Source organism: Panicum virgatum, chromosome 5K (genome assembly GCF_016808335.1).
Source record: "Panicum virgatum strain AP13 chromosome 5K, P.virgatum_v5, whole genome shotgun sequence".
Lineage (NCBI taxonomy): Eukaryota > Viridiplantae > Streptophyta > Magnoliopsida > Poales > Poaceae > Panicum > Panicum virgatum.
In genome coordinates, this window is record NC_053140.1 from 7,747,978 (window position 1) to 7,769,791 (window position 21,814).

General features: G+C 49.4%; 1 protein-coding gene across 1 annotated transcript; it reads right to left on the reverse strand.

Moving 5' to 3' along the window:
• Positions 1-16,779: 16,779 nt before the first annotated feature.
• On the reverse strand, positions 16,780-18,349 carry LOC120706045 (AP2/ERF and B3 domain-containing protein Os01g0141000-like). Its single transcript, XM_039990613.1, has 2 exons — positions 18,222-18,349; positions 16,780-18,158 (listed from the first exon to the last, which is right to left on the reverse strand). Exon 2 carries the CDS (start codon positions 18,126-18,128, stop codon positions 17,031-17,033), a length of 1,098 nt encoding a protein of 365 aa, XP_039846547.1. The 5' UTR covers positions 18,129-18,158; positions 18,222-18,349; the 3' UTR covers positions 16,780-17,030.
• Between the last annotated feature and the right edge of the window lie 3,465 nt (positions 18,350-21,814).

Here is a 21,814-nt window from a genome sequence, read left to right on the forward strand (position 1 = left end):
GTCCCTCTCCTCTTCTCTCTAGAGTTAGGGATTTTTAGCCATGGATTTTTGAGACTCTTGTACTGAGATTGTGTGGGAAAGGAGGCCCTTCCCTCCTTGTGCCCTCGGGGCTTTTGATCTCGTGTCAATCGCATTCATCTTGTGCCTTATTTGGATGAATTTCGATTTTCCTTTGTCGATTCTTGAGTACGAGATGAGAGGTTGTTTCGTGGTGATTGTGTGACTCTTTGAAGTGATCCTAATCCTTCTAGCCAAGTGCTAAAACCCCCGGATTCACGAGTCCCCTCGGATCGAAGTTTTTGAGTTCTAGAGAAAACCCCAATTTTGCTCGGAATTTCTTCGATTCCTCCCAAACCATGGAGTGATTCGTTGATTCCTTCCATGGACATGTTCACAAGTCCTTTGTGATCATGCCTACGAATTTTGGTGAGATTTGGACTTAATTTGATCCTTCGATCATCGAGTTTTTGGGCTAGGCGCGGACTGAAAAGCAGTTCTGGACTCGAACAGAGTTTTTACCTATCACCGGTTAAACCAGCGCTTGTGGTCATGTTGCGTCGGTTCAACCGGTGAATAGGCCGTTCTGTGTTAGGGTTTTGGCATTTGACTCGTTGCACCGACGTTTAGAAATTGTTGAGCATCGGTTCAACCGGAGCTTATTGCGACTTGGTTTGCTGGTTCTCTGGACAATTGAACCGACACAAGGACGTTGATTTCGTCGGTTTAACCGGTGCGTTGAATTTCAATTTTGTGATCCCTCTGGACAACCGCACCGGCGTTGGTGTTTGATTTTGCCGGATCATCCGGTGTGTAACACCGGTTGAACCGATGTTGTTCAAACCCACCCATCGGATCAACCGGTGCTCACTTTTCTCTCTGCTGCCGGCACTGCTCATCGGTTGAACCGACGCTATTCAAATCTGTGCGCCGGACCAACCGGTGAGTTATACCGTGCTATTTCTTGCGTTGCTTTTCGGTGATTGCTTCCGTGTTGGATCTTGTTTGTTCCTAGGGCTTTCTTGTGTTGGTGGAGCTCCTCCATAGCTACTCCAAAGTGTGACTAGGACTCTAGGGTTGGGCGTGTACTTCGGGACTAAGACGATCTTTCCGATTGTAAGAATTTTTAATCGGCTCCCATTTACCCCCTCTGGTCGCCCTTTCGGTCCCTCACCTCAACCCAGCTGGGCCTTACTACAACGAGCACATTCCCCTCAAAAAAAAGAAGAAGAAGCACGATAACGGGCTAAAAACCACTTCGCTTACAAAATAATGTCGAAACTGAACAGAAGTTAACATTCGGCCGCCTAAGACAAAAACAAAGAAGAATTCATTCGAGTGAAATATATATATCTGCTAGCTACCTTACTATTGCACCCAACTATGTATAAATCTTAACGTATGCCATCATGTACTCTAATATATATACAGCCACGTTTATGATGTACTTGAATCACGGTTGTTTCCTTAGCTCCGCCAAGACGCGCGCCAATCACTAGTTTATTTTACTAGTAAAATGTACGTGCGGCACATATGTATTTAAAAAAAATATAAAACATATATTTTATATTCATTGTATTTTACAAAATTGCCACCAAGGGTTCGATGAGGAAGGGAGGCTCCTTGACGGCAGCACGGGAGAGGCTTGGGACAACAAGATTGGTGGGTTGTGTTTGTATTGCGACGATAACGTGCAGGAGAGCTCCTCCATGGCCGAGGATAGCTCGAGGAGGTCCGTGCGGTGGTTGAAACGGCCAGATGGGGGTGCGGAGTGGGAGCACAACTTCGCCGTGGATACGCTTTACGGCACCTCCAGTGCTAGTTCGAACAGAATTGACAAAGTTCGCGTACGCATGCTCCGGTTCGAGAGTCTCAATGTCACGTTCGATTAATACTCCGAAGGAAAATATAAAAAATTATTTGATGATGAAATTTCACGCAACGCACCTATGTTCTGCACGGAGTATTTTAATCGGCAATGCAGTCCATCGTTCGACTTGTCTGCACAATCCGATTTTGGCTCTAACCAATGTTTAAAATATCCGGCTATGCCATTTAGCGGCTATTGGAAAACGAGCCAAAGGTCCTGGCCAAAAGTACCAGTTCATGTTGCAACCGGTATTAATACTAGGCATTGGTACCGGTTGAAACAACAGCCGGTACTCTTGGCCTGCGCCAAGCGCCGGAAAATTGCGCCGCGTCAGAAACCGGTACCAATTGAATATCAAAGATACCGGTTATTACCATGAGCCAGTTCCGATTGGCCCAAGCATGAATGGCACCGGATAATGGAACGAACCGGTGCCTTTGAAGCAGACATTAGCACCGGGTCAAGTAATGACCCGGTGCCAATGCATCCTTGTCGCAATATTTTAAAGTCCCTGGGCCAGCACCTGAGCTCTCATCTCTCTACCCCTCATTTCTCTACCTCTCATCTCCTGTAGTTCGCCGCCGCGCACGGACCGGCGGCGGAGGGGCATGGCTGAGGAGCGGCCTACCCCCGACGGCGGAGCGGCGGGCCGAGGAGCGGCGGCGGCCGGCGCGGGTGTGGGGCGGGGCGAGCCTCCCCTGCTCCGGCCCTGCTCACCGCGGCACATCCACCAGCGAGGTCCCGAAGACTCCCTCAACTTCCCTCTCCGACGACTGGGCTCACCTCGACGAGACGACCTCGCGCGCAGAAGCCGTCGGCGATAGCAGACGGGTCCTTGACGAGGCACGGGTTCCCGCGCGGCTTCCGCTTTGTGCCCACAGAGCTGGAGCTCATCCACCTCCTCTCCCACCGGATCCACCGCGGCAAGCTCCCTCCGCTATTCGACCGCATCTTCCACAACCTCCGAATCCTCGACTACCACCCCGAGGAGCTCTACGGTATTAGTCTGACCCCTTCCCTTCCTCCCCCCGAACCCTCTTCTGATTTTATTTCTCTCTCTCTATCTGACGTACAAGGAGGATGCGGAGCACCACTACAAGGAGGATGCAGAGAGGTACAAGGAGGACGCGGCCCCTGGGGACAAGAACTGCGGCTGGTGCGCGCGGCTAGGGGCGGCGGGTGGAAGGCCTCAGGCGGCGACCAGAACCTGCGGTGGCCGCGAAGGAGGGGCTGCTTCTTCACCGGGAGCCGTCCGTGGGGTGCAGACGCACAGGCAGCTGGCCGCCGCCGCTGCCACCGTGGGTGATTTTTTTTACTTTTCTGATTTCTGAAATAGAGATGCTTGTTGTATGGATTGCATCTATCTTGTGAACATTTTTTTAAATAATTTGTGGGATCTATGAGTATTGTGTGTTCATCAATTCAATATTCTGTGTTTGATTGTTTCGAATGAATCGCTGGTACCGCTAGTGGAGCATGGCAGGGGAACGAAGAGAGGATGCGGGGAACGGGGGGAGGATGCAAGCGAACGGCATTGCGGCCTTTGGTACCGGTTGGTATTCCAGCCGGTACTAAAGAAGGTCATAGGCACCGGGTGATTTACACGGTGCCAAAGGCAGACTCCATTGGTCTCGGTTTCCGAGTACCGGTTGTAGAACCGGTACTTAAGTCTCTTTTCAACCGGTGCCTATAGCTCTTTTTGTAGTAGTGTGACTGTTGTAAAGGAACAAAATAGTAATTGTACTTAGAAGGCAAAACGCCACCTATAAATACCCCCTATAATGTTCATTGACAAGGGACATGGAATAGAGAGAGAACATTTCCTACTTGATCGGTGTGTCTTTCCTACTGTTGTAGTGTTCGCCCTTTCCGGAGACACTCTCCAGCAGGAGTCAACATGGATAGTACCGCAGCTGCTGGTGGGTTATGCACCTTTCCGGACTTCATCTTTGTCTTTGTCAGAAACAAATTAACAATAAGTAGGTCAAAAACCCTACCAAGTTCCAAGTCTCGTATCGTGGAAAACATCTGGACCGACTTTAATTTACCCTTCGTATTCTTTAATTTTTTTCCCGGCCACCGTGCGAATTCCACAACGTGCGCCAAAATAGGCTCAGCCGCCGGCCGGTGACATGCTCCAGATTGGTTGTCCTCTCTCTGGTGGTTTCCGTGCACTGGACCGCCACCACCACTACTAGTACATCTCCATCCGTCTGCAAATGCATGCATGGAACTTCGTAACCACCAATCCATGAAAAGCAGGGTTTCCCTCTGACAAGCAAGCTACCTAGGGCTGACTACCTAAATTGAAAATTGGAACTGTAGGAGGGATGAATTGAACACAATGCTTATCCATACCAGCAGCGAAACGATGGAGATGGAGGCATCGACGACGGAAATGACATGCATGTACACTCTGACGTGGATCAGGTCCAGCCACGAGCCAGATCCGTTGAACCTTGTAAACATTGCACACTTGCACATATATACGTGCAAGTGTGCAAGTGGCATCCTGCGTTCTTTGAACCATCCAACTTTATGCAACAAGCAAGGCCAGTGAGAGCAGCAGCAGCAGCAGCTAGCTACTAGGTACAACATATAAGCTAGGGGTGCCCACTGCCCAGCAGCTAGCATCAGTCCTCGATCAGTCCAAGTTGCAAGGCGGAGCAAGAGGGCCTGCCGGAATGGAAACCTGAGCCGCCGGCCGGTCACTTGGCCACTTGACACTTGTTGGCGCCGGCTCCGGCTCCGGCTCCGGCTGCCGGTCGGAAACCGTGTGCTCCGCGCGTGTCCTGCCGGGCCAAACCAGCTATATATGCTGGTCTAGGTTCTCTTTTCACCCTTGGAAAGGGGATGCACAAGTTGCAACACTTGCTGCCTGGCTGGCTGTCAGCTGGCTTGTGTGGTTTGTTATCCACGTTGCCTTTGAATGCCTGTTCAGCCATGTATGCATGTACTCTGATGATTGCCTAGTCCAATTCGAATTTTTCTGATGTGAATTCCTTTTGTTCTCTCTTGTGCGGTCAGGCCACGGTATTGTGGAAGGCTAGGGGGATGTGGTCGTAGTTGGGGTGCTAGAGGGAGTGCTCCCTATTGCCGGAGCGCGCTTCAAGTGTCAAATTCTGTACAATGACGAGATAGATAAATCTATTGTCAGGTCATAAGAATGCATGTCACAAAAATTATATATATTAATAGATTAATTGTTGGTTAAAAGTTTATCCTGATGCCAAACCAAAGTAAATATTATAGGGCAGTAAATTCAAGAATAAATATAATTGAATTTGATGGCACAAATAAAACCCATATGTACGAAAATAGTGTCAGCTCCTAACATTTGTTGTGTTGGATTTCCATCAACTTGATGAATTAAACATTCTATATCAACTAATCTAGAGAATGAGAGAGTGAAGGTACAAACTAATAAATGTGGAATTCAACAAACACATAGTAAAAAATACTTGTTTTTTTGAATTCGTATACATAATGCATGCATTTATTATTTTAAAATGATGAAATGTTCATCCCACCTCGTGTTCATGGTAGCCCTGTTTGACGAGTCAGACGTTGATCGAGCATATAACCGTTTACTATACAGTTCATGGGGTGTACACATCATCCATGCATGACCGCAGTCCTGTGTGTGCATGTGCATGCGCCCTTTCCTTTCCTGTTTGACAGAGTTGCTTTATCCCCCATCCCCCCTTGTCTAGAAGCTACATTTCTTTAATGAAATTTGTTATGTAAAGGTAATTAAGACTAGAAATAGCAAACTGAAAGCACATAAAGCTTGAACGGACGGACGACTAACCTTTTACATTTTCTTTTTATTAGGAGAAATTAAACATATAGTGGCGAAGACGTAGTGAGGGTATAGTACATACGACTCTACTCAGCAAGACTCAAATTTAGTGTGCCACAATTTACTTACGCGAGCGGTCTAATTTAGTGACGATATACTATTTTGTAGGCGCGTGATAATTAAATACAAACTTATTAGCGAGTGTGTTAGCGTACGTGGGGGAGAAATGCATCCATAGTTATGGGTGTATATGATCTTGTAACTGAAAAAAAAAAGAAACTAGGGCAAGCTGCACTATTCAATCTCTCGCTTGACTACGGGCGCTACAAGTTGCCACGCGCACATGCCACCACTCCTATGAACATTGACCATTGACTGCACCAAGAAGAATGCCATGGCTGAATGATGAACAGAAGAACGCGTGGACGGCGCCATTCACTCGCGTGCTCTTTGATCAACTTGCAAAAGAGGCGCAGCCCAGGACGAGAAGATCAGAAGAAGAAGAAAGAAGAACGCAACAACAACAGACGCAGCAGCGACGGCGACGATGGTGGAAAAGTCTCGCCATCCTCCTCCTTCCTCTCTCAACTTGGCGGCGAGCTAGTTGCCGCTGCTGGGCTGGCGCTGCCAAAAACAAGGAGCTAAAGGATCCATGCGTTGCCCTACATTTGCAGCCTTGTCGTATCCTCGGAGGTCAGTACAATTGTGTGTGTGTGTGTGTGTGTGTGTGTGTGTGTGTGTGTGTGTGTGTGTGTGTGTGTGTGTGTGTGTGTGTGTGTGTGTGTGTGTGTGTGTGTGTGTGTGGAAATAAAAAGCTCAGGCCGCACGCACTTGCAGAAAGTTTGGGTGGGCAGCCATGTTTAAACGCAAGCACTTGCATTAGCTAGCTTGCAGCCCAGACGCTGGCACTCGCTTGCATTTGCTGATGTGTCATTATTAGCAATTTTTTCAGTACACGTTTGACGACAGCTAGCTGCGTATATATACACACACACGCAGTAGTACTGTAGTGTGTGTGTCTGTGTACATGTACGCGTATTCCCATATTCGTATTGGTTTGATTTATACATTGTGTTTTATTCCATGTTGGTATAGCCGTATAATTAAGCGCATTTCCTCGTAGGTTTAATTTCTTCTTCATCGTCAGCGGGGCCTGCGTCACCTGAGGAGATGGTCGCCACGCGCGCGTCTTCTAGATCCTTGGACTTTTCAACATGGAGTATCAATTGGTTGGTGCTTCGGACAGCTATGGCAATAATAATTCAAAAGCAAAAAAAGAACCCCTGTTCTTCAAAATCATTTGAAAAAGTGATGCATTTATATTTTCAAATGTGCAACATGTGGATGCACAGTAAACTATTGTCACAAGTTCAGGCTTCTTTGTTTGAAAAGATGACAAGCAGATGGCTTTCTTCTCCCTCGAAGTTTTTCAAATAGGAACTGTCATAATCTGGATTCTGGATCACAAGCAGGTTGGTACAGAACTAGACATAGCAAATACTCCTGCAGGAAGGAAGTTGGCCAGTTTAACAGGACTGAAATATTCAATGTACTCGATCAGTGCGATGAACCTAGCTAGCCAGCCATCTCGTGCTATTTGTGCAAGTTGCATTGGCCTGTCTGGCTAGCTGTGCTGGATATATAGGCCCTGTTTTCCCACCCCATAAACCTTGTAAACGCAAAAAAAACCGTCATATCGAATATTTCGATACATGTATGGAGTACTAAATGAAGTCTATTTATAAAACTTTTTACATAGATGGGATGTAAATCGCGAGACGAATGTAATGAGCCTACTTAATCCATGATTTGCAACAGTGATGCTACAGTAACCATCCGCTAATCATGGATTAATTAGCATAATTAGATTCCTCTCGCGATTTACAACCCATCTGTACAAAAAGTTTTGTAAATAGACTTCATTTAGTACTTCAAATTAGTAAGATTCCAATGCAAAAAAAAATTTGCGCTGCAACTAAACAAGGCCATAATGGTTGCAAGTGGCATCACTTGCAAGCAGTGATGGATGAATGTGAAATGCTCACTGTCGTTGATCGATTTACTCGGCGAACGTATCTAGCTACGGAACTTCTAGATACGTACATGTTGTTGCTTCGGTCTTTCACTTTACGATTACTACAATTAAAACAAGAAAAAAAAGCTAATAATGTTGAATACATCGATCAAGTGACAAATTTTTATGCTATACTATATAGCTAGTAAGTGATACACTGGAGGGCGTGTTTCTCAGCACTGATGAGCATCAGGGCTAGCTGCCCCTCACCAAATTTTGACGAGCTATATGGACCAGAACACTCAATTTTGCATCCCTAGTGGTCAACCAAAGCTATCATGACAGCTGGTCTGTGGTTCCCCAAATGGCATATTCTAATAATTCCGATCATATATAGCTTAGCTTCCATATAAAAAAAAATCAGAGCCTTGTGGCCGGGTAAGATCGAAAGTTTGGAACCATTGGAATCAGAACTATCTTACTAATTGAAGACTCCTTTTAGCCTCCACGTGAAGGCCACTTAGGATTATAGGTGGGCTCTTTAAAAAAAATAGAGACATTCTCATAAAAAATAGAAACATCCCGCGTCAGTCCGACAATTCTAATCATAATAGTTATTGGATCTTTTATCTATACTAATAAATTACCCACCTCAGCCATACCATTATGAAAATAGACTAAAGTAACTCCCTAAACATGTATAAAGAATCTTAAGTAATCCTCTAATCTTTGTGTAAATTACCCATCTACTCCTTCCGTCCCAAAAAATAAGTCATTCTAGGAATTATTGGACAAATTAACAAAAAGGTAAAATGACCATGTTTGCCCCTATTTATTATCCATATTTGACATTAATTGATTCTAGCATGCACATGCACTTTCTAAATAAAGTAAGATGACATATTTTTTGGGACAAATTTTAAATCCTAGAGTGACTTATTCTTTTAGGATGGAGGGAGTATGTCATTATAAAAAAATAATGCAAATAACTCCCTAAATTTGCATATAATTATCCAATTATGTCATCATTAAAGTTGAAGTAACCCCTAAATCTGAATCGAAATTATATAATTATAATAAAATAATAAAGTGCATCAATATAAAATTTTAAATTATTATTTCTATCATTAGTAATATGTTATTTATATAAAAATATTACCCATGATATGTGTCACCATGTATTCATGTATGATGGAAGAGATAACAATAAAAATACCAATTCACAAACAATGGTTCAATTAAATATATATCAAAGACACATGGAGTTAAGATACAAAATAAAATCTATTGCAACTCGATAATGATAAATATGTATTTTAGAATATACGTTAGAATATTTAATAGATGGAAGAGGGGATGAAATAGATAATTATAATTATTACCTATAAATCTTATTTTTATATTAATTATTATTAGTCCGTGCGGGAGCATGGGTCGATAGGCTAGTTAGAATAATAAAGCTGCAGAATCAATATTGCCTAGCTAGAATCCTAAACTCAGCAATCAGTTTACATTACCGAAGTCATAAAATCGCACATCAGAATTGTGTTTTTTTTTCCAAAAATGCCACAAACATGCTAGCTCCTACATAGTAAATGCATAGAACACATACACCTCTCCTATAAATGACACTAATAATGAAATGTCCATTTTCAGATGTGAGTGGACCTTGTCATTTGCCTTCATATATATCAACTCAATTTGTCCGCTGGGATTTAGGACAATACCCTGGAAGTTTAGATGACAAGTAAGGCATTAATTAGGAAGACTTGTAGCGACCTTTAAACAAGTCCTATTCAATATAGTAAAAAAATTAAATTAACGCCCTATTTAGTTTAAAAAAAATTCTACAGTATCCGTAACATCGAATGTTCGGACACATGCATGGAGCTTTAAATGCAGTTGAAAAAATAACTAATTACACATTTTAACTGATTAGCACGAGATGAATCTTTTAAGCCTAATTAGTCCATGATTGGACATTATTTGTCAAGTAACAACGAAATGTGCTCCAGTGCCAAAACCAACAACTTTTCACCAACTAAATAGGGCCTGAAACTTCTATTGCCTGCCCCTTTGTTTATTTTTACAAGCCATAATTTTGATGACCAAAATTGATCTTTTATAAAGTCGCCATTGGCATATTGCATTGTTTTTGGCAGATGCGTCCCCTACTACTAAAAGAATTGCAGCAGGGTAGCCAGTCCGAAGGGTAAAAATCCAAAAGATTAATTTATCAAAATCTAATATTTTCAGTGGAACGGTACAGCCCGTGAAAATTAGTAGAATTCACTTATGATGAGTTCAGAATCTACAAAGAAGACAAGCAGTCCATCTATGATGGATGGTGATGAAGGATAAATAGGAGTATTTTTGTATTTTTTTAATTTTGTATCTTCCTCTCCCTGTTAGAGCGGCTTAGGCTGTTCGCACTGGGTCCTTTAAAAGGATAGTAGAGGACGCCGATGCAGGAAAATCTCCTGCATCGGTCTCCCGGGAGAGCTACAACATCATCCGGATTCCTCTATTCATAGGGAAACAGAGGATCTCCCCTATCAGGGGAGGTGGCACTGGCGCGGGCCCGCGTGTTCCACCCAGCTCTGGCGCCCGTGCTCGGACAGCACAGTGCATCGGTCTCCCGTGAGAGCTACTACATCATCCGGATTCCTCTATTCATAGGGAAACAGAGGATCTCCCCTATCAGGGGAGGTGGCACTGGCGCAGGCCCGCGTGTTCCACCCAGCTCTGGCGCCCGTGCTCGGACAGCACAGCGGCACTGTGCACGCGCCACCACGGCTCGCCGGCGAAGGGACCAAGGAGGGGCGGCGCGGCTCCGCAGCCGGCGGAGGGGGCACGGCCGAAGGGGCGGCGAGGGCGGGGTGGCATGGCCGGACCCGCCATGGCCGCCGCTGCCGCCATGAACCCGCGCGGGCTCCAGCCATGGATGCGCCACCGCCGGCGAGAGAGAAGAGAGGGGGGAGGCCGTCGCCGCCATGGCCCAAGATCAGAGGAGGGGCGGGCACCTGGAGAGGGAAGGGGAAGGAGTAGAGGAGGGGCACCGCCGCGCGCAAGACACGCTGCGTCCTCGGCCACCGCCGCCATTGCTCCTCCCTCCCGTGGCCCAGAGGGCGGCGGTGAGCGCTGCGGTGGCCCGCTCCAAGGCGGGCGGAGAGGATGCAGGAGGCGGTCGCTGCCACTAGCGCCGGGGGAGGGAGGGAGGCCGGGCGGAAACGCGGCGGAGCACGGTAGCGGCGGCGGGGCGATGGTGTGCGCGCGGCGAACCAGCGGAGGCCTGCTCGCCACGGTGTCGCGGCCGGCGGCTGCGGCCACCGCGTGCGCCAGCTCGGCGCACTCCTCCCTCCCGCAGGCCCTTGCTCGCCGGCGCCGCTGCCCTCCGCGGGCCCTTGCTCGCCGGGCTGCCCCCCGAGCTCCAAGCCGCCCCCAAAGCCAGATCCGGCCGTTGCCGGAGGTGCTCGCGCTGGATCCGCCCCAAGCCTTGCCGTCGGCGCGCCGCGCGTAGCCTCGCCGCCGCCGGCCGCGCGTAGCCTCGCCGCCGCCGGCCGCGCGGGATCTGCTGCCACGCCGAGCCTCGCGGCCACTGAGGGAGGCCAGGAGGATGGGATGGGGAGGGAGGCCCGAGGGCCCGCAGCTGCGCAGAGCTTGCCCGCGGAAGCGCCTCGTAGACGGGGGAGGGAGGCCGGCGGGGATGCCGCTGGCGTGGGAGGGAGGACGGGCGGCCGGCAGGGAGAAGAGAGAGAGAGAATGGGGAGGGAAAAAGAGAAGAAAAAAACTGAAATGTGGGTCCCATTTTTTGGTAGTTGGTATAGAGGAGAGATATATAGGATGGATGGACGCAGAGAAACTGAGTATAGAGGAGAGAATCTCGATGATCAGGACAAGAATATTCTTTTAAAGAAGGAATTTAAAGGATCACCGGTGTGAATAGCCTCAAATGCATGAAAAAAATAGATACTATATAGGCACCGTACAATCAGAACAGAAAGTGGCATCAAGAGTTGCTATACATAAAGTAGATAACGTCAAAAGTATATAATTGAAGGAGTGTACGGTATACTGTAACTTTTAACTAGCTTGGACCTGGAAACGTACAGACTACTATCAGACTGTTTCCGCAAAATTAAAGGCGGTTACTTTAGAGACGCTTTAATGCAAATATTTGTCCTCTGTATGAGACCAAGAAGTCTATATAATGATGCAATACATCTCTTTTCTTTCAAAAAAAAATGATGCAATACATCTCTTGCACAAGTGAAGAGCAAATTTTCTCCCAAAATTTAAAAAATGGAAGCAAGGGGGGAGAAAATCTCTTTCTCTTACTTAGTGTGACATCCCAAAAATTTTCCAAATAAATCACATGCTAAAAAAATAATTTTCAAAATTTTTTTTTATCGTTGAGCTCATTTAACCCTAAACCCTAATACCTTCCCAGAAACTTTCGCCGTCCCAACACTCGATTTCATTCGTTGTTCCATCTTTTCTTGTCTTTTTTCCGCCGACCGTACCTCGCTCTCTCTCTTTTTCCCGTGCCGCTCGGCTGCCTGTCATCCATGCGCGACCGCCGACCGCGAATCCCGCCGGCGTGCTCTATCTCTCTCTCCTCTTTTTTTTCCTTTTTCCCTCCCCTTTTCTTTTCCTTTTCCTTTTTCCTTTTCTTTTCTCCCTCCTTCTCCCTTCTTCTCCTTCCTTCTCTGCTCCCCGGCCACGCGGACGCGCGCGCGCCCACCCAGCCCGGCCGCCTGCCCACACGCGCACGCCTCCCCCTGGCCCGTGCACCCCGCCGCGCCGAGCACCCCCCTGGGCCGTGCGCACGCGCGCGCGCGCACCGCCGCTGCCTCCCTCTGCCCGCGCCGTGCGAGCCGCTGCTGCGCACGCACACGCTCGCCGCGCTGGGCACGCCGAGCCGCGCACGCCGCGACACCTGCTCGCCCGCGCACGTGCCGCGCGCCCCGCCTTCCCTGCACCACCCACGCGCGTCACGCGTTCCACGCGGCCGCGCCGCTCGCCGCTCCGCCCGTCGCACCGCCACCGCCTGACTGTGCCGCCTCGCCGCTCGAGCCGCCGCACTGCAGAGCACAACACCGCCGCCTCGCCGCTCGCGCCGCTCTGCACGACGCCGAACCCCACAGCCGGCCCCTCCACGTGCCTGCACGCCGCTCTGCACGACGCCGAACCCCACAGTCGCCCCTCCCCTGTTTCCCGGTCGGGAGGAAGAAAAGAAGGGCACATTTGCCAGAACCCCCTCCCCTCTCTTCTATTTGTTTAAGAACCCTCCCACCCTTTAGCCTTTTTGCAAATTAAACCCTTCCCTTTATTATATTCCAAAATAAATCCTTCCCTTATATAAACATATTTCTAAATAAACCCCTGACCTTTTCTAGAATAACCCAAACATTCCCCAGAATTCTAATCAGGCCCTTTCACTAATAACAAACAAGTCCATGGACCCTTGTTTAGACCCTAAACACCCTGTTAACTTATTATTTCATGCGCCAAACAATCTCCGATCGACCCGAAACTTTACCACGCCTTTCATAACATAATTTTGGCCTTGCCATTAGAAAACCGCTAAAAAATATTATTCCTATCTCCATATCTTAATTGTTTCCGATTCGAGCTCAATGATAAAACCTTTATTTCTTTTTCTTGATTGTGTGTTTGTTTGTATACGTCGTAGATCACGGTGTGAATGAGGGAGAGCTCGCCGATGAGCAGCGAGTGAACGAGGATCAGTTCCGCGACCCCGAACCCGAAGGACAGTACCTCGATCAGGACTTCCCGAAAGGCTTTGAAGACGGCAAGTTCAATCCCGCCCTTTGATGCATATTTTGTCCTAGTTTTTATAAACACAACCTATTGGCCTGTTTTATAAAATTGCATATGTTTTGCCTGCTGAAAATATGGTTGGATAGCCACCCCTTGATTTGTTATAACCATTCCTTGACCACCTAGATTATTGTCTGAATGTGATTTGTTTGGATGTTAATCGTTGCTAGAACGCTTAGGACCTTAAACACAATACAACTTGTTTTATAAAAGGAAAAATGTGTGAGTGTGTGGAAAGGGAAAAATGTGGAATTTCGAAAGATGAGATTAGACGAGATGGATGTCACTTCTGTGTGAATTGCCGAATGGTGTGCTCGTGCCTGTGTGGCAGACCAAGGAAGGGAGATATCCATCTCGTCACAACTAAGGACCGAGTTGGTGTGTCATCTCACCGAACTCCACTATTGTGCAAACCACTCGACCGTTGTATGGGCAACGGCTTAGCATAAACTCCACTAGTTAGTCTGATAGCCATCAGGAGAGCTGAGAGCAACGGGTGATCAAGGAGAAGAGATTAGCTCTGTGTGACTTATGCCCCGGTTAAAACCTCTGTGATAGGTCAATGACCCCTTGGTGGATCCCGTGATGGCTAGTCAGGTCTAGCTAAGGTGGGTAATAGCTTTGTTGGGATCTGCGCCAACACTAAGGTGATCAAGTTGCGGTACCCCGCTTGTGGGTAAAGTTGCACACCTCTGCAGAGTTAAGAATCTATTCGAATAGCCATGCCACGGTACTGGGCGAGTTACGGTGTGGTCACATAACTAGTGTTTCTTCTGGGATTGGATGGGTTGGCGTGAGTTGTTTTGGAAAAGTGTCCGGCAGCTGTGCCGTGTGCTACGGCGGATGAGGAGTCCGATAGCAACTTAAAACTGGGATCCTGTGTGGATCAACCCGACGTGTTACTCATTGCAAGACAATTGCTTTTGAAAACCCCTTTCTTTCAAATAAACCCTTGCATAAAAATTAGCTTTCCGCAAACTAAACCCTAGCCTTATCCTTGACTTTCCCTGTGCATTATATTCGGTTTATACCCCCACCGTGGGTGTGATTGGACTTGCTGAGTACGTTTGTACTCACCCCAATCTTAATTTTTACAGAGGAAGATCCGGACTTCGTTCCCGAAGACGTCGAGTAGAGGTTCCGTCCTGCACCCAACCTTGCCTGTGGATAGGGTCACTCGCAGGAAGTTCCGTATGGCGCAAGACTCTGATGACCCCCTCTTCATAGTTAATATCGTTGTGTGGGTGTTAGTTGTTATCCTCGCGATAGTGGCGCTTCACTGCCCACTTCCGCGTAGAGTTGTACGGTGATGTACCATCTGATTTAATAAAAGTGTTATCAGCCTCCTGGGACTGATATTGTATCACTTTTAAGTCTTCTCTTATGAGGGGACGCTTCACTTAGACATAATGTATGTATACATATCCATGGGATAAACCGATATAGATCACCTTCACAGATTTTCCCCCTTTTATACCGTATAAGCATTTCACCGTACTGTGGTCCCCATAGAAATTCCAATACAGAAAGATATATATCTTCTTTAAAATTATTTGGAATCAAAAGAGATACTGAGTTCTATGGGGATCATACACAAACGATGTACGATCAAATGGTACATGATTTTGCACAAAGAAATCCATTAAAAGCTTGAAACAAATTGAATCAAAAGGATATCTGACATACGATACAAGAAAAATCATAAAGTTAATTATATACGAAGAAAGAAAATAATAAACAACATTTCATTTGAGTTTTTGGGCTATATATGTATATATATTCTCTTTTGCAGTAAAAGCTGATGTATCCTTCTGGAGTACCAACTACTACGATCATGAAAGAAGATGAAGTTGAAACAAACTTGATAGGGCGGCGATATTTAGTTTGATCATACCCAGATATTAATTCAAATAAGATGAATAAATATATACCCAGACTCGCCATCCTTTTGAATCAACTAAACAGCACCGATCAATTGGTAGTCACAGTGATGAATTAAGCACATCAATCTCGCACAGTTAAAGTGTAACTGACGCAAAACTCAAGATAGATATTCAAATGTTGCTATATATGTAAATCTCTGAAATAATTTGCTCCATTATTATGCAAATGAGGTTTCTGCATCTTTAACTTCGATGTTTAATTAGTTAATAGCACTCAACCCAGTACAAATGTGCAACAACAACATCAACTAATTATTCATATGTTGTTGCCAAGAGTGAACCTATGAGCAAATTAAAACAGGGAGAAATCACATCTTCGACATCTAGCATATCGAATCAACTTATCTATTATCTTATTAATTGGCCAACAAACGAAGCCTCCACGTTCGCTCTCAAGGTCTAGAAATTCTCACGTTAATATAAGAAAAATAGAAAAATAAAAATTACTCACCACTACCATTACGATAAAAATTAGCCTAAAATACCCCTATGCCTAATTAAAAATTACCCACCAATGCCAAACGAAGCTTCCACGTTCGCTCTCAAGGTCTAGAAATTCCCACATTAATCGGAGAAAAATAGAAAAATAAAAATTACCCACCACTGCCATTACGATAAAAATTAGCCTAAAATACCCCTTGCCTAATTAAAAATTACCCACCAATGCCATTACGAAAAATTAAATATAAAATACCATTTAACTATGTATCAGTTACAAATATATACTAAAACGAAGCCTCCACATTCGCTATCAAGGTCTAGAAATTCCCACGTTAATCGGAGAAAAATAGAGAAATAAAAATTACCCACCACTGCCATTACGATAAAAATTAGCCTAAAATACCCCTGTGCCTAATTAAAAATTACCCACCAATGCCAAACGAAGACTCCACGTTCGCTCTTAAGGTCTAGAAATTCCCACATTAGTCGAAGAAAAATAAAAATTACCCACCACTGCCATTACGATAAAAATTAGCCTAAAATACTCATGTGCCTAATTAAAAATTACCCACCAATACCATTACGAAAAATTAAATATAAAATATCATTTAACTATGTATCAATTATAAATATATGCTATTAATAAAAACTAAAGCTAACAACAATCAATCAAAATAAAATAAAAATAAAAATAATTATCTACATAATATTATTAAATCTCAACAAATCAAATTGTTATTATAGATAGATCATAGTTGAATTGTTTTTATCAACAACAAAATATAATTTATGATAATGAACAGAATGTGTGTATGGTAAAAAAAATACTATAACTTAACTTTTAAGTAAGGATACAAGGACATGCAAATTTCCAAAGTACTCGATGATGGCACAAACTTGCATGATCTTGTAGGATGCTGATTACTACTACATACCATCTCAAAGACTAGACTTCCTAATGGTGTACATACAACTCGTCTTGCCGCAGTCTGACATAACAAGTAGTTCGTTGCGCACAAGACGAAGAACAGACACTAGAACTTGGATTGGAGATGAAACAGGCGAAGAAATTGGAACGAAGGGGAAGAACTAGAAGACTATGCATATATATGATCGCTGCTATAACAAGAAGGCACCTAGGGCAGGAGAGCGGTGATGAGCCACGCATTGCTTCTTCATCAAGAACTCCTGATGGCCTTGCTCGAACGCCATCTCCACCGGCGGCCGTGCTCTCTTCTGGCACCCGTCGCCGGCGATGTCCACGCCGAAGAGCCTGACTACACGGGCGGCGGCTTCCTTTGGTTTCTCCGCTGGTGCGGCCGCCGTCTTATTGGTCTTCTTGTAGTCGATGAAGAGCTGCTTCTCCGGGCCGTATGTGGAGTGGGAGAAGACGATGGTGTCGCCGGCTCGGAGGCCCTTCTCCCTGACGAAGCGGCTCCAGCCCTTGGTGAGCACGTAGCTCTGGCTGCTGTTCCAGTACGAGTACCGGAACCGCCACACCTTGCCCTCGCCGTCCTCAAAGTTGAGGAGCACGCCCTTGCCGGTGGCGGCCTCCGGCGGCGAGCGCTTGAGCGGGAAGTGCTTCACAGCGTGCTGCTTGGGCACGACGAGGCGGTTGAGCTTGCCGACGTCGCTGGGCGTGACGGCCTTCTCGAAGAGCAGCGCGCGCGCCCAGGCCGGCGTGGGCTGCGCGCGGGCGCCCATGCCGCGGCCGCGGCGCAGGCCCTGGCGGAGCTCGTCGGCGTAGGTGTGCTTCCGGAGCATGTCGACGATCTCCGCCTTGGAGTGCGCGAGCAGGAAGGCGAGCTCGGGCGCCGACGCCCCGGCCCCCGGGAAGTTTGTGGCGGCCTCGCGGCCGCGGTAGCGGAGCGCGGCGACGTCGTAGGCGCGCGCGGCGGCCTCCTCGTCGGGGAACGTGCCGAGCCACACCCGCGCGTGGCGCTCGTAGATCTGCGCGCCCCAGCGGCCGTTGGGCTGCGGCACGACGCCCTTGTACCGCGAGGACCCCTGTGGCACCGCCGCCGCCGCCGACGGCTGCGGCGTGACGGCCTGCTCGTCCGCCGGCGAGACCACCTCCCCGCCGGCCGCGCCGCCCGGCGCTGCGGCAAGCGGCGGCTGCGCGGCGCCGGACTCCGTGGTGGCCGTGGACGCGCCGGTGGAGCGCGAGGAGGTGGAGGCCTCCGCCGCCGTGGGGCTGATGCTCTCCACCATCCCCATGATGAGCTACAGCTTCGGTGCTCCCCTCCCCTGGCCGGTGTCTTTGGCTGCTTTGGTTTCTTGGCGTGTGTGCTTACTTCTGTTCTGTGCTCCCTGCAGCAGCCTCTGCGGCCTGCTCTGATAGTAATCGCCGCTAGCTAGAAACAGTGTGGAATTATTGATGAGACTTTACTGTGTTCTAGCCTTGCTAGGGCTGGGGCAAGGTTGTGTTGATCGATGATGGGTCGTGCTGCGCCCGGCCTATATATATATATAGCGAACGGTATGTTTCTATTTTGGATGCATGCACACGTGTGCGGATACACATATAGATATATATAGATATATACATACATACATATGGACACTAGCTACCTAGCTTATTCAATTTATGCTTATTGCACAGTCCGGCTTTGGGTGTGTGATTTTTGCTTGTCTGCACCCTCTCAAAGCTCCATATTATACCCTGCAGAACTGATCAAAAGGCCACATATATTACATGTGCTCCTTCGTACGGCACGTGTGGTTGGGAGAATTTATCTTTTTGTTATTTTCTCAACTTGGATGCAGATGTGGACGTGTATGACTCGGAAAGATCTTATTCCGGGATTTACTTGTTTTGCCCGTGGGAATCTTTCGTCCGGCATAGCCATATCCTATCTTGTTGAAACGGCGCTAGGGCGTAGCTTGCCGTAGCCTGCCGCGTAGCTGAACGGGTCGTGTAGCTTGCAGCGTATGCGGTATGATGAAAGGGTGTCGTGCCGTTGTATCCATTTAATGCGGCAGACGTGCTCTACGTGGATGCGGCACATGCAGCTGCACTATGTACCTCGGTAATATGTGGTCTACAGTGAGGCCTGACAAAAGCTGTTCCGCGTGCCGCGGCGGCAGAGCACGCCTCAACCATCCGCATTGAATGCGGTGGGTGGGCGAGTCTTCCAGCGGAAAACTTGCGCCCGCGCCTGCGCCTGCGGGACACATGGCGCCCCGGACCCCGCCCCGGCGGTATTTTGATTCTACGCGCGTGGGAGGTCCGGACGGACGCGGGGAGGTCCCGGACCCATATGGGGGGTCCGAGCCCTCAGCTGTTAGTGCGGAGCCTCCCTTCCTCAAGGACACGTGGCGTCGCCGGTCCCGTTCCCAGAGCGGGGAACGGGTCCGGGGCCGTTGGCCTGGTGAGGTAAGAGCCGGACCCCTGGGGCCTGGCTGCTCCGCCCCTCAGGGCGTAGTTACGGATGACTACGCGAGTCCAGCCTTGCTGCAGTAGAAGTGGGTATCCCTGCTACAAGGTACCGACAGTGGCCCCCGGGCCCACCTCGGGAAAGGCTACGAACCCGCAGGTGGGGCCACCACTGTGATCTAGCTCTGCATAACTTGAAGCCTCCAGTGTTAGACTGTGCGCGCTGCAGGAGTCTTGTCCGGCTTTGTCCATCCACTGGGTTCCCTACTGGCCCATCACGTCGCAACGGCTCACTGACTCAAGGCCCCCACGCACAGTGGTGCGCCTAGTCACGCGTACGACGCTCGGTACTACTGCCGCCGGGGTAAAAGGAATTCTTTTCCGCCAACGCGGTTCCCGAAAGGTTTGACCCTGTCAGCGCTCGTACATGCGCGTCAGTTCGGCTTCCGCCTTTTCACACCTTCGTTGGTTACCCGCCTCTCCTGACAGGCGGGCCTGGGCCCCCTTGTCATGGATCGGGCGGCTAACGCCAGGCGTGAGCGTCGCTTGGCTTCCAACGACGTTTCCGGGGCGCGCCGGATGGATCATGCTTCATAAAGGGCTGAACCGCATACCGCGGTTACTATTCCGCATTCGCCTTCTTCCTTCCAAACCTTTGCGCCCCTTTGCCTTCAAGCCTCCTCGCCCCTTGCTCTTCTGCGCAGATTGTTCCTCGCCTCCATAGCAAGATGGCGTCCCTGGTTCGTCCCCGTCGTTTCCAAACCGAGGCGGAACTGAACGTGGTGCGCCGCCTGCTCGGGTGTAGTCCACAGGAGACCGCCTGGGGAATTCGAGCAGGCTCGGTTCCCCTCGGCGATCTGCGCGCCGGGGAATTTGTGTTGTTTATTTCGCACATTTCCACCGGCGTGGGGCTGCCGATTTCTTCGTTCTTCCTGCTGCTGCTGGAGGATTTCGGCCTCCAGCTCCAGTATCTCACGCCCCACTCCATCCTCTTGACGTCAATCTTCGTCCACCTATGCGAGATGTTCGTGGGGGTGCAGCCCTGCGTCATTCTCTTCCGCCACTTCTTCGTTCTGGTGAAGTCCGGAAAGAGCAAGGATGAAGTGGGGGCGTTCTACTTCCAGACAAGGAGCGATCTGCAGTCGCCCTACATCCCCGGGCTTAATGGCGGAAAGTGGGAGGATTGGAGCAAGGAGTGGGTGATCACCACCACCGAAGCTAATGAGCGCCTCGTCATGCCGACCGAGGGACCCGCCTCCGACTGCCAGTCCTGGAGGGCCAAGCCGTCCCTGCCGCCGGTGTTTGACCCCGTGCTAAACAAGATCAAGACGCCCCTCTGAAGCAGCGGCCGCGTCCTGCCTAGAGCTTCACCGGGCCCCAAGACTGCAGCAGGACCCACCGCGGGGAGGACAACGATCTGACCTAGGAAGGCCTAGAGGTCGTGGTGCGGGCGTTGACAGGGGAGATCTTCGTCCCGAAGCACTTGATCCTCCCTCAGGGCGTCATTCCCCTCTACGAGGACTCGAGCCTGAGGGCTGCGGTGCTTGCCACTCTTCCGACCCTCGACGGTGGTGGGCTAGCAGCGCGCCAAACTGGGGGCGACCCGGACTGTGGAATCGGGATCCCCGGTGCGTCCGAGGAACAGGCCGTGCTGAGCGCCGCAGTGTCTGGCCCTTCTACCAAGGGCAAGCAGGCCGTGGCTGTAGCTCCGCCGCGAGCGGTCCTAGCCAAGCCCGATGCAGCTCCGGCGCATCGTCGGAGGAGGTGAGCCGGCCCAGGTTGCACCGTAGTGACGTGACCCCAGTTATGGAGCCCACCGCAAAGCGTCAGAGGGCCGCTGAGGACACGGGCCAGGGTACCTCTCGGGCCCCCGGCTCACGCGGGACCCCTGGTGTAGCTGCGCCGCCACCACCACCGCCGGGAGGTGCCTCTCCCCGGCGGCAGCAGCAGCAGCTACAACCTCCACCAACTTCGCCACCACAAGGGCAGCAGCAGCAACCTTGAGGTGTGCCTCCGCTGCCGCCAAGGCAGCAGCGGTCGCCCAGCCTCCGTGGACGCTGGAGACCCGGCGCTTCGGGGTAAGTGTTCTTTCGTTCACTCCCCTTATTCCTGGTGCTTCGCTTTTTGCTGAAGAGCTTCTTCTCTTCATTTGCCAAGGCCTCTCGCCCAGGCAGCTCTTCCGCCGCCGCTGGCTCGTCAGCGGGAGTTCAGGCGACCGGTGCCTCGGCGGCAGCAGCGGAAGCGACGGCGGATGTGGGGAGCTCGCGTGCGGCGACCTCCGCTAACCCGATGGCGCCCAACACGGCGGCGGCAGATGCGCCAGTGCCAGGCGCAGCAACGCCCGACGCGGTGGCCCCCGAGGCCCCGGCTACGGCGGCAGATGCACCGACACCGGGCTTGGCGACGGCGAGCACAGCGGCAGCGGACGCGGCAACAGCGAGCACCTCTGTACCCGAGGGCCCGACGTCTGTGCCAGATGTCCCCACCCCCAGCTCCCAACCTGCAGCAGAGGAAGAGCTGGAGGTGG

Coding starts and splice junctions, on each gene's coding strand:
- LOC120706045 (XM_039990613.1), bottom strand. CDS start 18,128: ATGGGGATGGTGGAGAGCATCAGCCCCACGGCGGCGGAGGCCTCCACC.